Raw genomic sequence first — 23,247 nt, forward strand, 5'->3', positions numbered from 1 at the left:
CTATGTTCCTGAGCTCTCAGTTGATTTTGAAAGCAAGTTACCTATCCCAACCTTCTGGATGGCTTTTTTGTTTTATCATGAGCAAGCCAGACAGGATACAGGATTGTAAACCAGGCCATTTTTTGGGTTTGTCCCCACCTTATATTGATTGACAGTTTCTTCCCCAAGATTGTGCTTAAAAACCTTCATTACCACTAGCAGTTTGAGTTTTCTCCTCTCTTGGAAGCCCCCCTCCATGCTGCTCTGGCTGGAGGTCTTTGATGCTAATAAATCTTGCTTTTAAATCTCTTTGCTTGTCCACTTGAAAATTCTTCTTCCATGTGAGACAAAAAAACAAGGTAATAATATTCTCTCCGCTGATGTTTCACCCCAAATAATACCATTTTGTTTGAGATTTTGGCCACAACAACAGAAATTGACTGGTTTAAGCAAAATGGAAATCTATTTTATGAGTATTAAAGAGTTCATTAGCTCTACTAGAACATGGATATCAAATTTACAATTTAATAGTGTGGAGCCTGGTGTTGTGACTCATCATGTTAAGCTGTTGCCAACAATACCAGCATCAATGGGGTGCCAGTTGGAGTCCCAGCTGCTCAACTTCTGATCCAGCTTCCTTCTAATATGCCTGGGAAAACAGCACAACATGGCCCAAATACTTGGGCCCCTGCCACTCATGTGGAGACCTTGGATGGAGTTCCAGTTTCCTGGCTTTGGTCTGGCTCAGCACTGGCCATTGTGGCCATTTCGGGGAGTGAACCAGCAGACAGAACTTTGATCTCTCTCTCTCTTTCTCTTTTTCTCTCTCTTTCTGGAACTCTGCATTTCAAATAAATAAATAAATCTTAAAGACTTTTTTTTTTTTAATTTTATAAAAATAATTTAACAGTATCTTGTCTAAGCATTACCATGCAAAAAACTGAATGCATTATATCCATTATTATTATTATTTTATTCTTGTCACACTGTCATCAACATCAACATCTGAATTCCTGACAGAACAGATAAAGTTATAGCTTTGACCATGTGCTCCCCGCATAAATGGAGATTAGCACAGGAAGATACTATTAATCTTCATCTTAACCCAGGCTGAATTCAGGATGCATCTATGCTAACGGAACTCAGTGGTAGGGATTATGTAGGTAATGAATTTTTTTATTGTTAGGTAGTCACAGTATTTTTCAATAAAAGTATATAATTGTAATTGAATGTTATTTTACATGCATGCATTATAAAATAATTGGAGACACACATACACACACATTTCCTTCCAATCCTTTCCTCAAGTTTATTTTTTTTACATAAAGGTATTTAATTGTAATGTAAAAACAAAAAATGAAATCATTTCTAACCTTTTTTCAGGTGTCAAAATATGAAATAATTTGGAAAAAAAGTCGTGACTCATTCCATATTTCCATTGTCCATAAAATAGAACTTGTTGGGACCAGTGTTGTGGCACAGCATGTTTAGCTGTTGCACACAGAGCTGGCATCCCAGATGTGAGCAATGGAAGGAATCCTGACTTCTCCTCTTCCAATCCAGCACGCTGTTAATGCATCTGGGAAAGCTTCAGATGATGATCCAAGTGCATGGTACCTGTCATCATGTGAGAGAACTGGATGGAGTGTTGGCTTCTGGTTTTGGCCTGGCCTAGCTCTGGCCATTGCAGCTATTTGGGGAATGAACCTGAAAAGATTAAGATTTCTCTCTGTCTCTCCCTTTCATTTGGCCTTCCAAATAAATAAAGTTAATCTTTAAAAAAGAAAAAATAGCCCAGGAACTTCTCTCTAGATTAGCTTCTGGGGAAAAGAAAAAAAAGCCGGGGTGTGGGGTTCCTATTCTTCGTTACTTGCTTCTCTCCAAGGAAAAGTTCCTTTTTGGAATTAAGTTTCCTGTGTACGTCTCCACACCCACCTCTTGTCCTCAACCCAGCACTTTGTCTTTCTCCATGTGACATTTAGTAAGCACACTCAAATCAGCCCTCAAGGCTTATTTGCTAGAGATAAACCTGCTTTATGAAAGGGCTGTGAACTTTCTTTTTTTTTTTTTTATGTTTATGATCCTAGATATTTTTTTTTAAACTTTTATTTAATGAATATAGATTTCCAAAGTACGACTTATGGATTACAATGGCTTCCCCCACATACCGTCCTTCCCACCCACAACCCTCCCCTTTCCCACTCCCTCTCCCCTTCCATTGACATCAAGATTCATTTTCGATTATCTTAATATACAGAAGATCAGCTTAGTATACATTAAGTATGGATTTCAACAGTTTGCTCCCACACAGAAACATAAAGTGAAAAATAATAGATGATTTTTTTTAAATGATGATGAAATCAGAGCAGACCTATTGTCATGTTTAATCCCAGTGAGAGTCAAGTTGGGAATTGATAATTTCTTTTTTTTTTTTTTTTTACAGAGGATCAGTTTAGTATGCATTAAGTAAGGATTTCAACAGTTTGCACCCCCATAGAAACACAAAGTGAAATATATTGTTTGAGTACTCGTTATAGCATTAAATCTCAATGCACAGCACATTAAGGATAGAGATCCTACATGAGGAGTAAGTGCACAGTGACTCCTGTTGTTGACTTTACCAATTGACACTCCTGTCTATGGCATCAGTAATCTCCCTATGCTCCAGTCATGAGTTTCCAAGGCTATGGAAGCCCTCTGAGTTCTCCGACTCTTATCTTGTTTAGACAAGGTCATAGTCAAAGTGGAGGTTCTCTCCTCCCTTCAGAGAAAGGTACCTCCTTCTTTGATGACCTGTTCTTTCCACTGGGATCTCACTCGCAGAGATCTTTTGCCAGAGTGTCTTGGCTTTCCATGCCTGAAATACTCTCATGAGCTTTTCAGCCAGCTCCGAATGCCTTTAGGGCTGATTCTGAGGCCAGAGTGCTATTTAGGACATCTGCCATTCTATGAGTCTGCTGAGTATCTCACTTCCCATGTTGGATCACCCCCCCCCTCCCCCGCAGGTTATCAAGTGGAAGGGGGCAGGGCAGGGCAGGATGTGAATACTGGGCTGCCCCTGAAACACCATGGGGATGACTTTGAGATGTAGCATATGCTGGACATAGATGTCTTCTCTTTAGGCCTTTATGTCGCACACACATAAGCTCATAACTGACTTCCTACCTAACAGACAGACAGAACAACAATTATTTCAGGTAAGCTTTCGTCTGAAATTATGAAAAATCTCCTGTCCCCATATACAGTTGTGCAGTGCACCAAAAGAACCTCCTTTAAATTTCCATGCCAATTTACAATCCCATACTGTACCATGCAAGGTTAGTACTATTTAAAATACCACCGAGACAGGGCTATCCAAAGACCCATGTGGGAGTGTCTTATCTGTACAGAAAAGGACACTACAGTTTAAAAACAGAACTTACACAGCCTTACATTTCTGTTTTTTTTGTTTAAAAGAATGAGTTGTGGACAGTGGAGTTAAGTGCTTTATAGACAAGAGAAAACAACTGTGCTGGAACTTATTCTTCATCATTTCTTCATCTTCATCTTCTTTATCTTCTCCTCTTCTTTTTTTGGCTTTTTCGACCTTGACAACTCCCCTCTTTGCTGCATCGGGTTTTCCTGTAGCTTGGTATGTGGCAATGCCCTTTTTGTGTTTTTCCTTTAGCTCAGCGGCCTTCTTTTCCTGGGACTGCTTGTCATCTGCAGCAGGGTTAATCCACGTTGCTCCCAGGTTCTTGACGACATGGCCAGTGGGCAGGCCGGGCTGCTGCTTGATTTTTGGGTGATACTCAGAACACGACAAGGAAAAGGCTGAGCTGAAGCAGGCCTCTTGGGTGCGTTGGGATCCTTGAACTTTTTTTGTCTCCCCTTCAGGAGGGATACAGGTTTTCATTCTTTTTCATAACGAGCCTTGTCTGCCTTTGCCATGTTCAAATTTTCCCTTCTCTTTAGCAAACATGGTCTTCCACCTCCCTCTCCGAACACTTCTTAGCAAACTGAGAAGTAAACAGAGCTTCTGGGTGCTGCTTCTTGTGTTCCGCTCAGCAAGTTTACACAAAGAATGCATGCGATGACATTGTGCCTCTTGCTTCTTAGGATCTCCAAGTTATTTTCCTCAGAGAGGCCCAGAGTCACCTGGTGCCTGTCTGGCTCTCACTTGCCCCTGTGCTGTCTCTATGGAGCTCAATGTATGGCAATGGTTGTCCATCTTTTTTTCCTTATATCTGTTATCAATGATTTTCTGAAATGATATGTATGATAAATATCTTTGAATAGTCCAACAAAAGCTTTAAAAGTTTTTTTTTTAACTACACACTTCCTATTAATAAGCCCCAGGATGGGATCCATCAATAATGAACTTTATAATGGGACTTCAGTATATATGAGATTAAAGTTATATGGATTTGGGGCCGGTGCTGTGCCGCATGGCGTTAACGCCCTGGCCTGAAGTGCTGGCATCCCATACAGGCGCCAGTTTGAGACCCGGCTGCTCCTCTTCCGATCCAGCTCTCTGCTCAGGCTTGGGAAAGCAGTAGAAGATGGTGCAAGTCCCTGGGCCCCTGCACCCACATGGGAAACCCAGAAGAAGCTCCTGGCTCCCGGCTTTGGATCGGCACAGCTCCGGCCACTGTGGTCAATTGGGGAGTGAACCATTGGATGGAAGACCTTTCTCTCTCTCTGCCTCTCCTTCTCTCTGTGTAACTCTGACTTTCAAATAAATATAAATAAATCTTTTTTTTAAATAAAGCACATAAAAAGTTATATGGATTTAATTTAAAAAGTGATTCAATATCAAGAAAAGTAGCAGCTTTTCTAGTAAACTGATAGTATAATATATAAAGACAAACTTTCTACCTGATTTCTCTTCTAATAATTAAATCATGTATGTACAATATTGTACTTGACATTGTATATTAATGTTACTTTGTTTCAAACAACATTTGAATAAATTTCATAGGGATCATACAGTTATGTCCAGGCTCTACCATAGAAATGCATATATTTCTATATTAATTGAAATTACATTAATATATCTCATATATCATAATATATGTTATATATAAATTGAAATCCAGTTGGCTACTAAATGTAATCATGCTGTCTGTATTATTTTGCAACATCTCTTATTCTTATTTTTGAAATGCTCTTATGTTGCATGTGTCTACTTGTATACCACTCATTTTTCACTCTGTACAGTATTCCAAAGTAGTAGTAATCTATATTCCACTTGATTTGTCCTATCTTCAGTTTTTAAGATTTCATACACATTCATTTGTTAACCTTCATTTAAATATTTCCATACAGCAGAACATAATTCTTCACTTTGAATTTAATATTCACATATCCTTCTCGGTCTATCTTATGTATTGTAGAAATTAGAATTAAGAATCTCACTACTCAATGACACAGCACTTGTAAAAATGATTTCTTCTAAGGAATCTCAGCATGGAGTTCAGACTAGCACTTGCGTTAGAGTATATGACATAATCCTTTTGAAGGAGGTAGTCCTTCTTCAAAAAGTGCTGATCTAAGCATATTTGGAAATGACTGAAAAAACTATAGAATAAAGATAAAAGGGACCAGAATAAGCCAAAAAACCTCTCCTTGGTGATGTTTCTCACATGATTTTTTTTTCTTTTTAGCACCTCTGAATATCTGTATGTGTATGCATGTACCAAACAAATTTGAAATTGAATTGTAGAGATGGGAACCACTAGAGTGGAAGGTTAGCAACAAAGAAAGGAAGAAGGCTAGAATGAAGCATGTAGTAATGGCTAAAGTAGGAGATATCAATATGAATTTATTTTTAGTTTATAATATAAATGCAGATGGATGCATATAAAATATTTATGGCTATGTGAGTATACAGGGTCAACACTGGAATGATTTGAGGTGCAAAATAAAAAGACAATATTAGATTATAACCTGAAGTATAAAATAAATATCTATGAACCTATGCTGATGTAAACAGCAAATGGTGGAGAAAAGATAAATGTCTCAACCAGAGCTCCAAGCTATTTATGCAAATACTCCTCCCTCAAGAAGCTGGATTGTGAATTCTCTCCCCTTGTGTGTGGGCGTGCTGAATGACTTGCTTCCACAGAGAATGGTACAAAGAGGGGGAAAGTAGCACTACTGTGAAGAAACCTGCCGAACACTACCTTGGGCAGTGCATTAGTGCATTTGCTGTTGCTGTAACAAAATCTCCAAATCTGGGTAATTAATAAAACAGAGGCTTGTTTACTTCCCAGTTCTGAAAGGCCCAAGGGCATGGCACTGCCTTCTGTTTGGCTCTGGTGAAAGCCTCATTGTGAGTGGTCCTACCATGGTGGAAATGTGCATCTAATGAGACTGGAAGCCAGGGAACAGTGGGTGGGGCGGCCTTGCTCGTTTTAGAATAACTTGCTCTTTCTAGAGCTAGCTCACTCCATGAGAAAAACCAGCATTAACGTCTTCTGGGAGCAGTGCCCATTCCAGGACCTTATTAACACACAGTAGGACCCATTTCTTAAGTTTCCTCGCCACCCGCATTGCCATTCTGGGGACCAGGTTTGTAATACATGACCCCTTGGGGGTTACACGTAAATCCTGAATTCTGTTCAGACCTCAGCAGTCACATAATCAAAGTTAACATCATCAGTGATCAGTCATGCTGACAGCATAAACTCCTGATAATGATGGAATGAGCATATCACTTCGCCTCTGGGGTAACTCCAATCTAACCACTAGAAACATCAGACAAATCCAAACTGTAGGGCATTCTCCAAATACCTGGCCTTATATTGTCAAGGTCATCAAAAACAAGGAGTGTCTGAGCAGCTGTCACAGAGTAGAGGAGCCTAGGGAGCCTTGATGACTAAATGTGATGGGGTGCCCTGGATAGAATCCTCAAAAAGAAAAAGGCCATTTGGGAAATAATTAATTAAACTCCAAGGCATAGCTTTTTGTTAATAATATTTCAATATTGATTTCTCTAAGTTGTGACAAATGCATCACAGTAATGGATGTGTTAAAATAAGGGAAATAAATATGGACATGAGCATATAGGAAATTTCTGCACTATATCTGTAATTTTTCTATGAATCCACAGCTTATTCTAAAATTTGGTAATTGTTGAAGCAGTTTTAAAAATGATGGCAGCTCTACTAAACAACTCCACTTGAAATGTGAACTCTAATTGTCTTCCCCAAGGCAAGGTGATGGTAAGAGTGAGTTCCCCAGTACCTTCCTCTATTTGGAATCTTATTATGGAAATAATATGTGGGAAATGGATTGAAATATTAAATTAAATTAAATGTGATTATGATTGTTTATATCAAGAATTTTCTTCCCTGATTAAAAAAAAACTCTTGCAAATAAATTCATGATTCCTAAAAATGAAATAAATACATCTTCTAAAACAATGCGCTCTCAAAATGATGAGGTTTGCTGCAATATTCTCCACGTTTAATTGGAAAACATAGTCATTGAGATGACAATTTGAACTATGACTATAAATCTTTGTGAAAAACTTCATCTATAGCAAGCTGTTTACTTCATTTATTTTTAGCTATTTCATGCATACCAAAAAAAAGGAAAAAAGAAAATTGGATACACCTAGAAACTAATGAAATCTAAACTCATTCCTTTCTATGAAGTAAATCTGTAAATCTCCCATATTGCTTTCCATTTCTTTGAAATTTTTATTTAGGGGGAGTTTCCCAATAGATTGAGTTTTTTTTTTTTTTTAAATAATTCCTCATCCAGGTTTCTCGCCATTGGATTTATGGCTTTTTCAACTTTGAAAATTTGCACAAATTGTTTGTCCTGTGCTTAGATTATAAAACAGGAACACTTTTTAAAAAGATTTATTTATTTGAAAGGCAGAGTTAGAGAGTGAGAGAAGGAGGAAAGAGACAAATAGAGAGAGAGAGAGAGAGAGAGAGAGAGAGAGAAAGAAAGAGATTATCCATCTGCTGGTTCACTCTCCAAATGCCCACAAAGACCAAAGCCAAGAACTCCATCTGGGTTTCCTGTGTGGGTGTCAGCAGCCCAAATACTTGGGCCATCATCCACTGCTTTCCCAGACACGTTAGCAGGGCACAGAATCTGAAGCAGAGCAGTCAGGGCTTGGACCAGTGCTTATATGGGGTGCTAATATTGTAGACAGCAGCTTAACTTGTTGCATCACAACACCAGCCACATCAGGGACACTTTTCTTTTTAAGAAAAAATATTTATTTATTTATGTATTTGAGAGGCAGAGTTAGAGAGGGAGGGAGAAAGAGAGAGAGTGAGTGAGAGCGTGATCTTCCATCCATTGGTTCACTTTCCCAGAGGTAGTAACAGCCAAGCTGGGCCAATCTGAAGCCAGGAGCCAGGAGTTTCTTCCAAGTCTCCCTGATTTACCACTCTCCTGTGTGTGGGGTTGTTGCTAACTCTATCATTTTCCCCATAACTAATTTAACATACACAGTTGAATATTAATTAATGCTGTTAATAGTACAGAGCTTTGGTTACCGGATAGCTACCTCCCTGTCTGACTCAGTTGGGTGGCATCAGCTGGAGAAAAATCGCTTGCAATCAACCGTTTCATATATATATTTGTCAGGTTAAGCAAATGTTCTAAGGCCTAATAAACAGACTTAGGTAGACAGAGATATCATCAGCTGAATTCACCTAATGAAATAGTTTATATTTATTATACATTTAAAAATTTTATTTTTATAATACATTTTGTACTTATTTTATTTTTAGCTCTGAATAAAAGGAAATTCTGAATTTTTAAGGGCTTGGTGACATATCAGTGTTTGGTTTGCAATAGGAAATCATTTTTAAAATTCTGAAGTCTATTTTTGGTAATGCTTAGAGCTGAATGATTTGTCTTAAGAAATGTCACACTGAAATGCAAATGACATAGGAAGCGAGATACACGGCAGACACATAGAATGGCAGATGTCCTAAACAGCACTCTGGCCTCAGATTCAGCCCTTAAGGCGTGCGGATCCGGCTGAAAAGCCCATGAGAGTATTTCAGGCAAGGAAAGCCAAGACACTCTGGCAAAAAAAAAAAAAAAAAAAAAAAAAAAAAAACACCACCACAAAACAACAACTAAATGAAAGATCTCTGTGAGTGAGATCCCAGTGAAAAGAACAGGTCATCAAAGAAGGAGGTACCTTTCTCTAAGGGAGGAGAGAACTTCCACTCTGACTACGACCTTGTCTAAATATGATCAGAGTCGGTGAACTCAAAAGGCCTCCATAGCCTTGGAAACTCATGACAAGAGCCCAGGGTGATTACTGACGCCATAAACAAGAGTGTCAATTTGCTAAGTCAACAACAGGAGTCACTGTGCACTTACTCCTCATGTAGGATCTCTGTCCTTAATGTGCTGTACATTGTGATTTAATGCTATAACTAGTACTGAAACAGTATTTTTCACTTTGTGTTTCTATGTGGGTGCAAACTGTTGAAATCTTTACTTAATATATGCAAACTGATCTTCTGTATATGAAGAGAATTGAAAATGAATCTTGATGTGGATGGAAGGGTTTGCGGGTGGGAGGGAAGTTATGGGGGGAAGCCATTATAATCCATAAGCTGTACTTTGGAAATTTATATTCATTAAATAAAAGTTAAAAAAAAAAGATATGTCACACTGAAATGCAAATGACATCCTTGACTTTTTTTCCAGTATAAGATAAACAAATATGTAAGAAAGACATAAGAATTGTTAAACTGGGAATCTCCATTCTAAAGGCATTTTGCAATTAAACTTTTAAAATTCTTTATGAAAATAAGAGGAAAATATCAGTTTTATCACAGAGACTCAAGCTTTGGGAGAGAGAAATTAGAGTGAAGGGACATTGTTTTCGATAAGTCATTATGGTTCTGAGGAAGGTTTGAGTCCTTCTGCGAGGGAAAGTGTCAGGGCAAGCTAAATATGTTAACATGAGGATTCACATTGTTCTGTATTCTGCTTTGCCAGATACACGTTTGTTTTTATTTTTATTTTTATTTGAAACAAAAGGAAAGATAGGGTGGGGGAAGAAAAAGAGAGAGAGAAGAGAATCGTTCTTTACACCAAATGCCTACAACAGTCAGGGCCAGATCAAGCCAAGGCCAGGAGCCAGAACTCAGTCTGAGTCTTCTACATCAGGGACAGGGACCCAAGTACCTGGGCCATGATCTGCTGCCTCCTTGGGTGCCATCAGTGGGAAGCTGGATTGGAAGCAGAGCAGCCAGAACTCGCACAAGACACGCTGATATGGCATGTGGAGGCTCAAGACGTGGCTTAATCACTGTGCCACATGCCTGTCCCAAGAGGAACATTTCAACCTGTTCTGTTGTGATGCATCCAGTAATAGGCAGAGCTCAACACATGATAAAACATACAGACCTAGCCATCTAAATCAAGTGTCTACAAGGTGGGCAGGCTTATCTATTTAACTGCTTGATAAACTGTAAGATCAACTTTTGTGGGTGGGTGTTTGTCCAAGAGATTTAGACACTAGTTAGGATGCTTTCATCCCTCGTTGGAGTAAATGTATATTCAATATCTGGTTCCGTTCCTCACTCCAGCTTGTCACTGATGCAGATGGATCCTGGGGGGCAGCAGTGATGTTTCAAAGGTTGGGTTCCTGCTACGCTTGTGGGAGGCCTGAATTAACTGGGTTCTTGGCTTCTGGCTTTGGCTCAAGATGGGGCTTTTGCACACATTTTAGGAGTGCACCAGTGGGTAAGAGTATTCCTTTCTGTCTCTATGCATCTGAAACAGATTAATAAAAATTACCAAGAACAACAACAACAAAAAGATTAACCCCAGGAACACTCTTCCTAGGGAAGCCCCTTCCTGATTCTTACTGTTTTTGAGTTGGCCGTGTCTTCAATGTGTTCTCATAAAATAGGCAAGTTCACTCATCTCTGTAGTGAACCTGCACATTGTGTTGTGGCTGAATTTCTGTGTGTGGTCTCTGAAAAGGAGATCTCAAGATTGATTTATGTTCCCAGTGCCATTAAGACAACAGTTGTTGGAGGAAGGGTTCCATTGTTAGAAAAGAAGTTGATCAGAAAAATAAACCTACTCAGGAACAAACATGAATCCTGTATAGAGTTTCATTCAAAGGGAGACTAAAAGCAATTTAGGGAAGCAGGAGTGTCTTTAAAAATAAGATGATAAATGAGCAAACTCATGGGTTGTGAGATACATAGAGAGTCACTGGGGATGGTGAAAAGTTTTGATTTAGCATCCCTTTTAAGGATTTGGGGTCCTCCAAAAGATCTAATGCAAATTATGAAAAAATTATGAATTTCAGGTTTTTTTCATCAAATTAAACATCTTTTTTTAAAGTTATTTGACAGGTAGAGTTATAGACAGTGAAAGAGAGAGAGAGACAGAGAGAAAGGTCTTCCTTCCATTGGTTCACTCCCCAAAATGGCTGCCACAGCCAGCGCTGGGCCAATCCGAAGCCAGGAGCCAGGTGCTTTCTCCTGGTCTCCCATGCGGGTGCAGGCGCCCAAGCACTTGGGCCATCCTCCACTGCCTTCCTTGGCCACAGCAGAGAGCTGGACTAGAAGAGGAGCAGCCGGGACAGAATCCGGCGCACATATGGGATGCCAGCGCCAGAGGCTGAGGATTAACCAAATGAGCCATGGTGCTGGCCCCCAAAAATAAACATCTTTTAATTTGATTTTCCCACAAACTTTATGAAATACTCTTGTTTGCAACTATGTTGAATTTTGCCAAGATGAATAAGTCATTTTACAACAAGCATGTATTTCCTTTTGGATTTTTTTTTTTTTTGACAGGCAGAGTGGACAGTGTGAGAGAGAGAGAGACAGAGAGAAAGCTCTTCCTTCCGTTGGTTCACCCTCCAATGGCTGCTGCGGCTGGCGCGCTGTGGCCGGCGCACTGTGCTGATCCGAAGCCAGGAGCTAGGTGCTTCTCCTGGTCTCCCATGCAGGTGCAGGGCCCAGGGACTTGGGCCAACTCCACTGCACTCCTGGGCCACAACAGAGAGCTGGCCTGGAAGAGGAGCAACCGGGACAGAATCCGGTACCCTGACTGGGACTAGAGCCCGGGGTGCTGGCGCCGCAGGTGGAGGATTAGCCTAGTGAGCTGCGGCGCTGGCCTCCTTTTGGATTCTTAAATGTCTCATGTTCATTCTTTTTCAATATTACTTATTTATTTGAGAGACAGAGGCAGAAAGAGGAGATAGAGAAAGAGAAAGGTCTCACTCCCCAAACCCCGAGGTAACCAGGGCTGAGCTGGCACCACAGCCAGTAGCTGGGAACACAATCCAAGCCTCTGAAGTGGGTGGCAGGATCCAGTGACAAGAACCCCCATCACTTTCAATCAGAGTCTGCCTTAGCAGGAGTCTGGAGTCAGGAATTGAGAATCAAACCCAGCTACTCCTATGTGGGACACTGTCATCTTAACCATTAGGTGAAATGCTCATCCCATATTCATTATCATAAATTATTATACATACATTTGGAGACAGACAAGCATGGTGATAAAGTTTTAACTGGCAAGAGTTATAGTAGGTACACTATAATTTTCCTTATCAAATACTGATTCTTTCTTGAGGGGTTATAGCTTACTAATTTTCCTTTGAGACCTCTCTTCTCCTAACTCTGTTTTTGTAATTCCACTGAGGCAACTGTTTAAAAAAAGCCAAAGTAGAACACATGAGCCTGACCCTAGACATGAGCATTTCCTTGGAGATAGTGATTGGGTGAGACTTGGACATGTGGTTTAAGTTGGACCAATGAGAGATTATCCTGGGACTTTCCTTGGTATAACCAGGAGAAGGTAGTCTCTGCCCTTGCACTGAATCTGTGAGGATACTTCTTCAGCTACCAGGAATCACCACAGGGGCACGATCTCCCTGAAATGCAACCCACACAGAAGCAATCTGAACCTGATGCCGTGGTGATGTTGTATCATTCCCCAGAACCAGCTTAGTCTGTAGCTAGAAGTGCTTCATAAACCTTCTATGGCTTGAACCAATAATTGCCATGCTTTTATTAAGCTGAAGTCAGGAGATGAATATGCTTTCCAGGCAAGGCTAATTTTTGCTTCTCTAGAATTAAAGAATGAGAGAAGGTTTCAAAAAATACAACAATTTAGATATCAGTTAGAATGATCTGTAAATTTTATTCTTTACTCAAAGGATTATTCTATCATATTCAGATAGTATAATATTGGTTCTAACACTTGCCACTTGTAATTTAGTTCTCTGAGATGATTGAAGAAATTCAGTCAGTTTTACTCAGTTTTTAGGAAAGCAGTTTCAGAGAACTTAGCAAAGGAGCTGGCTCCTGGTGTAAAGTTTGTTTTAAGCGTTCCCTTTTAATTTTTTTCTTCCAAAAATGCATCCCAGGGTAGAAATCATTGGCAATGATGACTTCAACAATAATCCACCACTGCTTGATGCACTGTTTGATGGGCACATCCATTTCTGCTCCTTGGTGGAGGTATTGAGAAGTATTGAGGAGAAATTGTATGAGATGTTTGTGGTAGAAGTCTTGAGGAGGAAGCCCAATGTGTTAACAAGATTTTTTTCAGCAAGAACTTTCCAAGCATGATTGAATTGATGGAACAATATGGAACAGTTTTTTTCTGTTTTCTCTTTTGGCCATTAAAGTAATCAATGCTACAACTGATATAAATAAATCTTTGTGTATATCTGATTATGTCTAAATATGAAATTGTGAGACCAAATTGTTTTAAGTCAGATCATACCAGCTACAATCTATGTGACTAAATCCTGCATCCTCAGCAGTATGGATTTTATGAATTAAATATTTGCTTGTTTTGCCAACAGCTGAGCGAGTGTGTCAATGTCTTACTGTGATGGTAGATTCTCTTCATTTGTTTAGTTTTTCCTTAGCTATTTTGAAGCTATGCTGTTTGCAGCTGCAAAATTTTCTTCATGAGTATTGATCACTGTTTCATTGTTAAATCACCCTGTTTTCTCTAATAACGCTTCTTGCTTTTGAACACTTTATTTGATATTTGTATTATTTCAAGAGCTTTGTTATATTTAATGTTTCATTGTAGATCTTTTCCCATTATTTCAAATTTAGACTTCTTGTGAACTTTCAAAAACATCTATTTTTAAGCAACAAATATATATTTTAAAACATCTCTTTTATTATTTGGACTTTTAAATTAATGTTTGTATATTTAAGTTAAATCACATAATAATATAACTGCGTTTATGTCTACTAGTTTACTATTTGCTATTTGGGAATTCTTTAACTTACTTTCACTGCCTGTTTTGTGGTTAATAAATTAATTTTATTATTTCATTTAATCTTTTAATAATTTTCCTAGAAATTACAACATATATTCTTCTTTTTTAAAAGATTTATTTATTTATTTGAAAGGCAAAGTTACAGAGAGGCAGAGTGAGGGAGAGAGGTCTTTCATCTGCTGGTTCACTTCAAAGCTGAGCAGATCTGAAGCCAGGAGTCAGGACTTCTTTGGGTCTCCCTCATGCGTACAGGGACCCACTGCCTTCCCAGCCTATAGCAGAGAGCTGAACTGGAAGTGGAGCAGCCGGGATTCAAACTGGCTCCCATAAGGGATGCAGACACTGTACGTGGTGACTTTACCCACTATGCCACAGTGCCGGCCCCAACATATATTCTTACTTATCTCAGTCTAGTGTTAATGTTTGATCTTATAACTTCCTTTGAAGGCTAGAGTCCTGCATTACCATTATATGTTGCAGTGTTGCATGAACTATATAGCTCACATGAATGTATTAAGCCCCACAAACAACTACAAGCATTGTTCTGTTCAGTCAATATATATTAAATTCGTTGTCTTCATGGTTTCCTGAAGTTCTGATTTTATGTCTGAGTCATTTTACTTTTGCCTGAAGATCATATTTAGTATTTATTTCAGCGTGGTTCCACTGGTAATAAACGTACTGAGTTTTTGTATTTTTAGTAAATATCTTTGTTTTGCCTTTACATATGTAGATTTTTTTCCCTCTGGATGTAGATTTTCAGTTAGTGGTTATTTGCCTTCAGCATTTTAATTGTACCATCCCATTATATTCTGGCTTTATATGTATTTTAATTTAATTTTTAATTGAAGCATAATTTTACATGCTTTTGAATTACAGTGTGATGTTTGGATACATACATATTGATAATCCAATAAAAGTATTTAGCATACATTTATTATTTGTAGTGAGAACATCCAAAATTCTCTTTTCTAGCTGTTTTGAAATATTCAATATATTATTGTCAATCATTGTCAACCTAATGTTGAAATGGAACACCAGAACTATTGCTCTTTCTAACGATCACTCTGTATCTGTTGACCAATCTCTTCCTTTTTCCCTTCCCCTTTACCCACACCTAGTCAGACTCTGGTAACCATTCTTCAGCTCTGTGCTTCTATGAGATCAGCTTATTTAGATTCCACATGTGAATGAGATCATACGGTATTCGTCTTTCTATATCTGGCTTATTTTATTTAATATAATTTATTGCAGCACTATTCATTATAGCTAAGATTTGGAATCAAACTAAATGTCCATCAATGGGTGAATGGTAAAAGAAAATGTGGTATACATACACAATGAATGTTATTAGCCATAAAAAGAAAGAAATTCTGTCCTTTGAAGCAACATGGATGAACTGGAAGGACATTATGATTTTTTGTGTTTTGTTGGTTAGCCAGCTGAAATCTTACTGGTGATCCTTCGAAGGTGATGGTTTCCCCCCTCAGGTTGCATTTAAGATATTATTTTTGACTTCTACTTTTACATTTTAATATTATGTTCTTTTATATGCTTTTCTTTGCATTTATCCTGGTGTTCATGTCAATTCTTGAATCTATGGATTGACATCTTTTTCAGATGTGGAAAATCTTTGGGATTATCTCCTCTTGTTATTTCTCCTATCATGTCATGTCATGTCATGTCTCAGTATACATGTAAGATAGTTCACTATAGCAGAAATGTCCCTTATGTTCCTTTCTTAAAGTTCCGCCTTTTAAATATCTATGTGTAGAGCAGATATTTTCTGCTCTCGCACTTCTAGATCCACAATTCTCACTCTGTGTTCTAGGTGCTATTCAACACAACTATTGAATTCTTAATTTCATCTATTGTATTTTTCAACTCTAAAATTTTCACTTGATGCTTTCTATAGATGGCAGTTCTCTCTGAAATTCTCCTTCATGTAGCCTAGTTTTGAACATAATCATCAAAATTATTTTAGATTACATAACTGACAAATCCAGTAGCTGAATTACCCATTGGGTTTGTGTCCATGATCACCCTCTTCCCTGCCCCTGCACCCTTTGTCCTGTTTCTGGTATTCCCATTCTTTCTTCATTGAATTCCTAGACATCGTGTTTTAAAAAATTCTAAAAGTTCTGTCCACTTGTTCTAAAGAGAAGGATTTACTTCTTCTCTTCTCATTCAGCTATAATACTAGCAGATCACCTTGATCCAATGAGGAATTGAGCCAATTTTTGTCTTGGCTTCAGTTTGTATAAAGCTTATTCTGTTGGAAATCAGCTACTTCCTTTAGGGAGCAGTCTTCAGGGGCACGAGCTGAGCTCGTAGACATTTTGCTGGAGCTCGGCCCTCCTCATTGGCAAACTTTTTTCTGGCTTCATAAGATGCTGAACAAAGCACTGTATGGCTTCTTCCATTTTGTACCAGAAACTTTTAATTCGTGTCTCATACCATCAATTCTGTACTACTCTGGAGTAAGCAAAAGTATAAGGGACAATGTGGTGCTGAACAACACATTTCTGAGTTTTCCTAGGTGCCTTACTAGCCCTAAGAAGTAATTTCCAGCTATGTGAAAATGCTGTAAACTCATCTCAGCTTCTTTCTTCCTTACTGATCAGTTTTTGCTCGCTTTTCAGTCTCTTTCTTGGTACCAGTTACTAATCTACAAATGCCTCTCTGGAAAAGAAGTGGAGAACATTGGGTTCCTCTGAAGGCATGGCTCTGGTTTCCAGAATTTTGGCTTCTCATGTCCCAAGTGCCACAGCAGTTCTCCTTCTCTTAACCAGCTTTTTACAAAAATCAATGAGCTGTTCTAGTTGTCTCTAGTATGAGAGTTGGTCACATACAAATTCATAGCCAGAAGTCCTCGAATGTTTTGTTTTGCATATTGGTAAATAAGTGCTCTTACACATTTAAGATATTAATTATTTATTTATAGAAATATCTCATATGTTTGTTGCCAAACTTATTTTTAAATTTTTTTTCAGTTTTTTAAATTTACAGTATGCAGACTTCATACACTTCATAAATACAAATTTAGAAACATGGTGATCCTTCTCAGCCTACCCTCCCTTCCACCTGCACTCCCACCCTTCTTTCTCATTCCTCTCCTCTTCCCATTCTTATTTTTTACTAAGATTTATTTTCAATTAACTTTATATACATACGATTAACCTTATACCAAGTAAAGAGTTCAAAAATTGTAATATTTTTAGTCTTGTTCCCTGAGACTTCAGTTAATGCTTATAAATAGTTCTTTCCTTACCCTCTTCCATACATTTTCTTATTTTCCCCCTGTTGTATGTTTTTTGTAAATTTAATTTCAAAATTACCCTAATTTTTTGCAGATACTGTGAGGGAATTAACTTGTTTTCAATTATTTAACAACCATTTTCTGAATAAAACCTTCCTTACTGCTTTTCAACTTCATCTTTTTCTACAGTAAATCATTGCATGTGGTCTAATTGATTCAGAACTCTTGTTAACATGACTGATGTACCCATAATCTGATATTTTAATGATTGAAGTTTTAATAATTCATTTTACTACCTGGTTGTTCAAGTGTCTCTTCAACATTGTTTCTTACTTTTTTCATGGCTTTTCATAGCAAGATTTCTTTACCTGTAGTGTCAGAATTGATCATGATCAGGACTAAAGTAGTGGCAGTGGGGACTCAGATCAAGGACAGAGTGAGTGCAGTTGAGAATTTCCATCTAGAGGGCTTTGAGGTCTTTGGATGGTGGAGGAAAGACAGCACCTGATATGAAGCTAAGCCTCCTGGCTTGGGTAACAATGTTAATGGTATTGTTTTTAACTAAGACTGGGCTAACAAGAGAAGCAGGCTATAACAGAGAGGGAGGACCACATGTTAGAATAGATCAGGGGTAGCATGGGAAATTGTAAGAGACTGTTGATTTTGTGAAATGGATGCTTTGCCTAACAGGATAAAAATTCACCTGGAATTTAAAAGAATAGTGAAATCAGCATGGACTAGATATTAACTAGAATTTGCTGTATCTAATGGATGTTTGACTTTTAAATAAATATTTTATTTATTTGAAAGGCAGGGTCAGAGAAAGAGGGAGAGAGGAAGAGATCTTCCATCTATTGGTTCATTTCCCAAATGGCTGCAGTGGCCAGGGCTGGGATGGGCCGAAGCCAGGAGCCTGTAACTACTTCTAGGTCTCCCAAGTAGATAGCAGGGACATAAATACTTGGGCCATCTTTTGTTGCCTTCCCAGGTACATCAGCATGGAGCTGGATGAAAAGTAGAGCAGTGGAAATTGAACTGGTACTCAAATAGGATGCCGGCATCCCAGGTGATGGCTTAATCTGCTGTGCCAGAACTCCAGCCTCTGGACATATGATTTCTTTTTAAAGATTTATTTATTTTTATTTGAAAGTCAGAGTTACAGAGAGAAGGAGAGGCAGAGAGAGAGAGGTCTTCCAACTTCTGATTCACTCCTCAACTGGCCGCAAAGGCTGGAACTGTGCCGAATCGAAGCCCAGGGCAAGGAGCCAGGAGCTTCTTTCGGGGCTCCCATGCTGGTGCAGGAGCCCACACACTTTCCCAAGCCATACCAGAGAGCTGAATCGGAAGAGGAGCAGCTGGAACTCCAACTGGTGCCCATATAGGATGCCTGTGCTGCAGGTGGTGGCTTTACCCGTTATACCACAGAGCCAGACCCTGGACATATGATGTCTAAGTAGCAGCCTGCAGCAGTCCTTGTCATATAATCTACTATGTGAAATATGCTGTTAGGCTATAAGTAACTTTTTTTTTTTTTTTTTTTTTTTTTTTGGACAGGCAGAGTGGACAGTGAGAGAGAGAGACAGAGAGAAAGGTCTTCCTTTTTTTGGCCGTTGGTTCACCCTCTAATGGCTGCCGCGGCCGGCGTGCTGCGGCCGGCGCACCGTGCTGATCCGATGGCAGGAGCCAGGTACTTATCCTGGTCTCCCATGGGTGCAGGGCCCAAGTACTTGGGCCATCCTCCACTGTATTCCCGGGCCACAGCAGAGAGCTGGCCTGGAAGAGGGGCAACCGGGACAGAATCCGGCGCCCTGACCGGGACTAGAACCTGGTGTGCCGGCGCCGCCAGGTGGAGGATTAGCCTAGTGAGTCGTGGCGCCGGCCAACTATAAGTAACTTTTGTAGTTGATTGAAGAACCTAAGCTTGGGGAGTGGACTTCCCAGGTTTGGGAGATTTTGATACAAAAAATGTTGCAAGTAGAGTTATTGTGGGAAAATCTGTTGATGTAACCGGGCATAAATTCTAGTTTTGATAAGAAAGAAATAAATTCTAGCAGAATATTATAAATGTAAAATATTATTATAAAGAATTGAAAGAGTTTTATAAGCACTTTATAAAAACAAGGCTATATTTTTATTCCTAGTCACCTCCATGCAGAATATGACCAAGCTGGGATGACCCTGACTCTCTTTACCTATTTATTCTGCAGTCTAGGGCTACACCAAATAGGTAGTCTGGAGTCTAATTTATAAGGAGAACATGCAGCTTCCTGGCACCTTTCCGCTGTATCTATACCAATCAATTTTCCTTAAAAACAGAAAATATCATTTTGAATTGTGCACTGTAGCTCTAACATACTGTTTCTTTTAGTTAGACACAGAGAACATAGAGGGAGATAATTTTTTAAAGATTTATTTATTTATTGAAAGGCAGAGTGACAGATTGAGAGAAAGAGAGAGAGAGATAGAGAGAGAGAGAGAGAGAAGTTTGTGTCTGCTAGTTTACTCCACAAATGGCTACAACTATAAACTCTGGGCCAAGCCAAAACCAGAAGCCAGGAACTCCATCTGGATCTCATACAAGGGTGACTGGGCCATCTTTGCCTTCCAAAGGACATTAGCAGGAAGCTGGATTATAAGTGGAGTAACCAGGACTTGAATGGGTGCTCTGATATGGGATGCCAGCGATGTGAGTGGCAGCTTAACTGAGCATACAATAACACCAGCCCCAAGTCGGGAGAATTTTTAAGAGATTGGTTTTCATGAGGTTTCCTCTCTGCCTTTGAAGTTGGGCATTTTTTTCTCCCTAAATTTGGGCTATAGGATCAGAATTATTTAATTTTGGACTTGGAATTAGTTACACAATTCATTTGACTCCTTGTACTTTTTCTACAGGTAGTGAATGAGGCAAATGAGGATCAGAGAAGGCAAGGACCAAGTCAGTCTATAAATCAAAAGTAGAGCTAAATCCAGGAAACAGGTTTTCTAACAAGTGACTGGAGCACTTTCCACTATAATGTGGAGATTCTAAAATTCATATTGCCTTACAATTTTAATGTAGTATATCACTTTGCTCATTGTATCCCCTGCCCTGCCCCCAACCTTCCTTTAAGATTCAGCAAAATTCTAATGCGGAAGAATTAAAAATGGTTTCAGTACTCTCTCCAGAGTATCAGATTTCTGAAAAGAGCTGACACAAAGCACTTTCACAACCAAATTTAATATAAAACCACTGACAGTATGCAAATAAGGCCCAAAGCCACACTTTACAAATGAGCTAGAGAAATAATGAATTAATGTGGTGCCGTTTTTAAGTTTAGATTTCGGTACTACTTTCCTGTTCTTTTCTGATGGATAAGCCATAAGCAACTCCAAACGTGGGTTTGCCATTGCTATAGATACACACCTGGACAGCAACACAGCGGCTAGTAACTGTTCTCATGCTTTTTTGGCAGTGTCTGTTCAACGCATTTACCCCACCCCCATCCTGTTCTACTTGGGTGTCAGGAGGATAGGAAGCCACAATAAGAACAAAAGAGCTGTAACACGGTCTCCTGTCTCCTCCCTCTTTCCTACTGTCCCCACTTAGAACCCACAGGCTCTGGTGTGATGTTCCCTGCATGCCTGGGGGAGGAATGATGAGCAAGGGCTGACGCTGCAGGCAAGTGACACCCCGAAGCTGTAGATTTCTTCAAGTCCAGGTCCGCACCAACCCAAGGCAGAGCGATGGCCTTATCTCTGGAAGAATTCATCCACTCCCTTGATCTCAGGACCCTCCCCAGAGTCCTAGAAATCCAGTCAGGCATCTATTTTGAAGGTAAGCACTCTCTAATTCCTTGCCTGGCTAGAAAGTACTTCTAAGTGGGAATTTGTGGGGGGAATTCTGGTAAAGAGTATGAGTTCCATAGCAGAAAGGGAAAAGGTAATTAACTGATGAATGGTCAAGGCTCAAAAGTGTTAGAGAAGGGAGACCCTAGAGAGGACTCCAGGTGGGAAGGGAGAAGGGATTGAGCACATCTTAAACTTTTTGTAGGCTTTCAGTGGTTTTCACATGATGGCAAATCAAGGTTGAGCTTTCTTTGAAATTCACTGTAACCCATAGTGAAAAGTTTAAAGTTATCAATAATTATGTTTGTAACACATAAAAATGCATGGATACCGTATTATTTGATATGTAGATATTTTAAAATATGTCTTCATTGAAGTATATTCTCTACATAATAATATATTCTTTTCTCACACGCACTTAAGTGAGATTTTTTAAAGAGATGATTAGGTCACGAGGACTTGGGTCACAAGGACCCTGCCCTAATGAACAGATTAATGTTATTATCATGGGAGTGGATTGCTTATCCTCAAGTCTTAGTTTTAAAAGTTTCTCTTGAGTGACAGTTCTTGCCCGCGCTCTGCCTCAAATGTTTGCTGCCCTTCCACCATTTTATGCCACAGCAAGAAAGCCCTCACTAGGTATGGCTCCTTGATCTTGGGCTTCCTAACTTCCAGAACTATGAGAAATAAACTTCTCACATTTATAATTGAAAGAGAAATAAAAGCACAGAGTGTAGAAGTAAATGTTCTTCAAACTCTTAAGTACTTCTATTGCTGGTATCAACATTTCTTTCTCGCTTTCTGTAGTGGCCTAACTCTTAATTCCTTAAATAATGATAATTTTTATTTGAAGGTATAGAAATTAATCTCTATGAATCACAAGGTTATTTTTCAAAATCTTTGCTGAAAATCAGAGTCCACTGATAATTATGGAATAAAAAACGACTGAGTTTTGGTGTAACTTACTACAGTATGTTAATTCACATAATTATTAAAATATCCAAATAATTTTTGAGAGTGTTTATGAGGTTAGTTTTAGCTATGCAAAACAATGATTCGTTTTCTAGATAAACATAAGAGGGTTTCAAAAATTAACAGAAAATGCACATTATTTTAATTTCACTTTGCCATGAATATTTGGAAACTTCCTTATATAGCTTTCTAGTCATAAGAAATTGAAGCAAGAGTTTCAGGTCTAATCTTGGAAAATAAAGCATTATTTTTATTTTCCTGTTCATTGATAGAAGAATGTACACACATTCTCTTAATCAACATGGTTCAACTTACAAGGCTTGACTTGATTTTCCTGCACAATGGTACAAAAGCATACTCATACAACTGTTCTGTTTTTACACTCTCAATATAACATTCAATAACCTGAGATTTTAACATTTTATTATAAAGTAAATTTTGTGTTCAATAATTTTATATCACTGTAGGCAGTTCAAAATTCTGAGCACATTTAGGGTGGGGAAAGCTTAGCTATGATGTTATATTGGATGTATTAAGTACATTTTTGATGTAACTGTGTTTTCAATATAACAATCAGCTTATCCAGATATAATCCAATTATGAGTCAAAGTGTGTCTATTAAATGATGAAATAAAAGAAGGATGGACATGTCATCTTTGGGTCGTATGCATAGGCACGAACAATCCTTACATTACTCTCCCCACACCCTGCTTCAACTTCATATGCCCTGCAGGCAGTGGATTGACACAGGCTATTACAACTCAGTATAGGAATTTGTTTAATTCAATTGTAAATTGATTATTTAAAATCAGATCGAATTTTGTCCCAATACTGTATTATAAGTGTCTCTGTTTCTAAAGCAGCTCCAAATCTTTTCTTAACTCATGCTTTGTGCATTGGAGGCTTTGTGTCAAAAGTCTTTCTTCATGCCTAGGTTACAAAGGCTTTAAAAATTTTTATTTAGGGAATA

At 38.7% G+C, this 23,247-nt stretch overlaps 1 protein-coding gene and 1 pseudogene across 1 annotated transcript in view; one reads left to right on the forward strand and one right to left on the reverse strand.

Annotated features, from left to right (window-relative positions):
- Positions 1-3,397: 3,397 nt before the first annotated feature.
- LOC138849856 (high mobility group protein B1-like) lies at positions 3,398-20,919 on the reverse strand (annotated as a pseudogene).
- Positions 20,920-20,998: 79 nt separating this feature from the next.
- Positions 20,999-23,247, forward strand: part of THEMIS (thymocyte selection associated) — a 210,914-nt gene continuing 208,665 nt past the window's right edge. Inside the window, exon 1 of the mRNA XM_008263480.4 lies at positions 20,999-21,294. Coding sequence (XP_008261702.3) covers positions 21,204-21,294 — 91 coding nt within the window. The 5' untranslated portion in view covers positions 20,999-21,203. The remainder of the gene's footprint in view (positions 21,295-23,247) is intronic.

Source organism: Oryctolagus cuniculus, chromosome 5 (assembly GCF_964237555.1).
Source record: "Oryctolagus cuniculus chromosome 5, mOryCun1.1, whole genome shotgun sequence".
NCBI classification, from domain to species: domain Eukaryota; kingdom Metazoa; phylum Chordata; class Mammalia; order Lagomorpha; family Leporidae; genus Oryctolagus; species Oryctolagus cuniculus.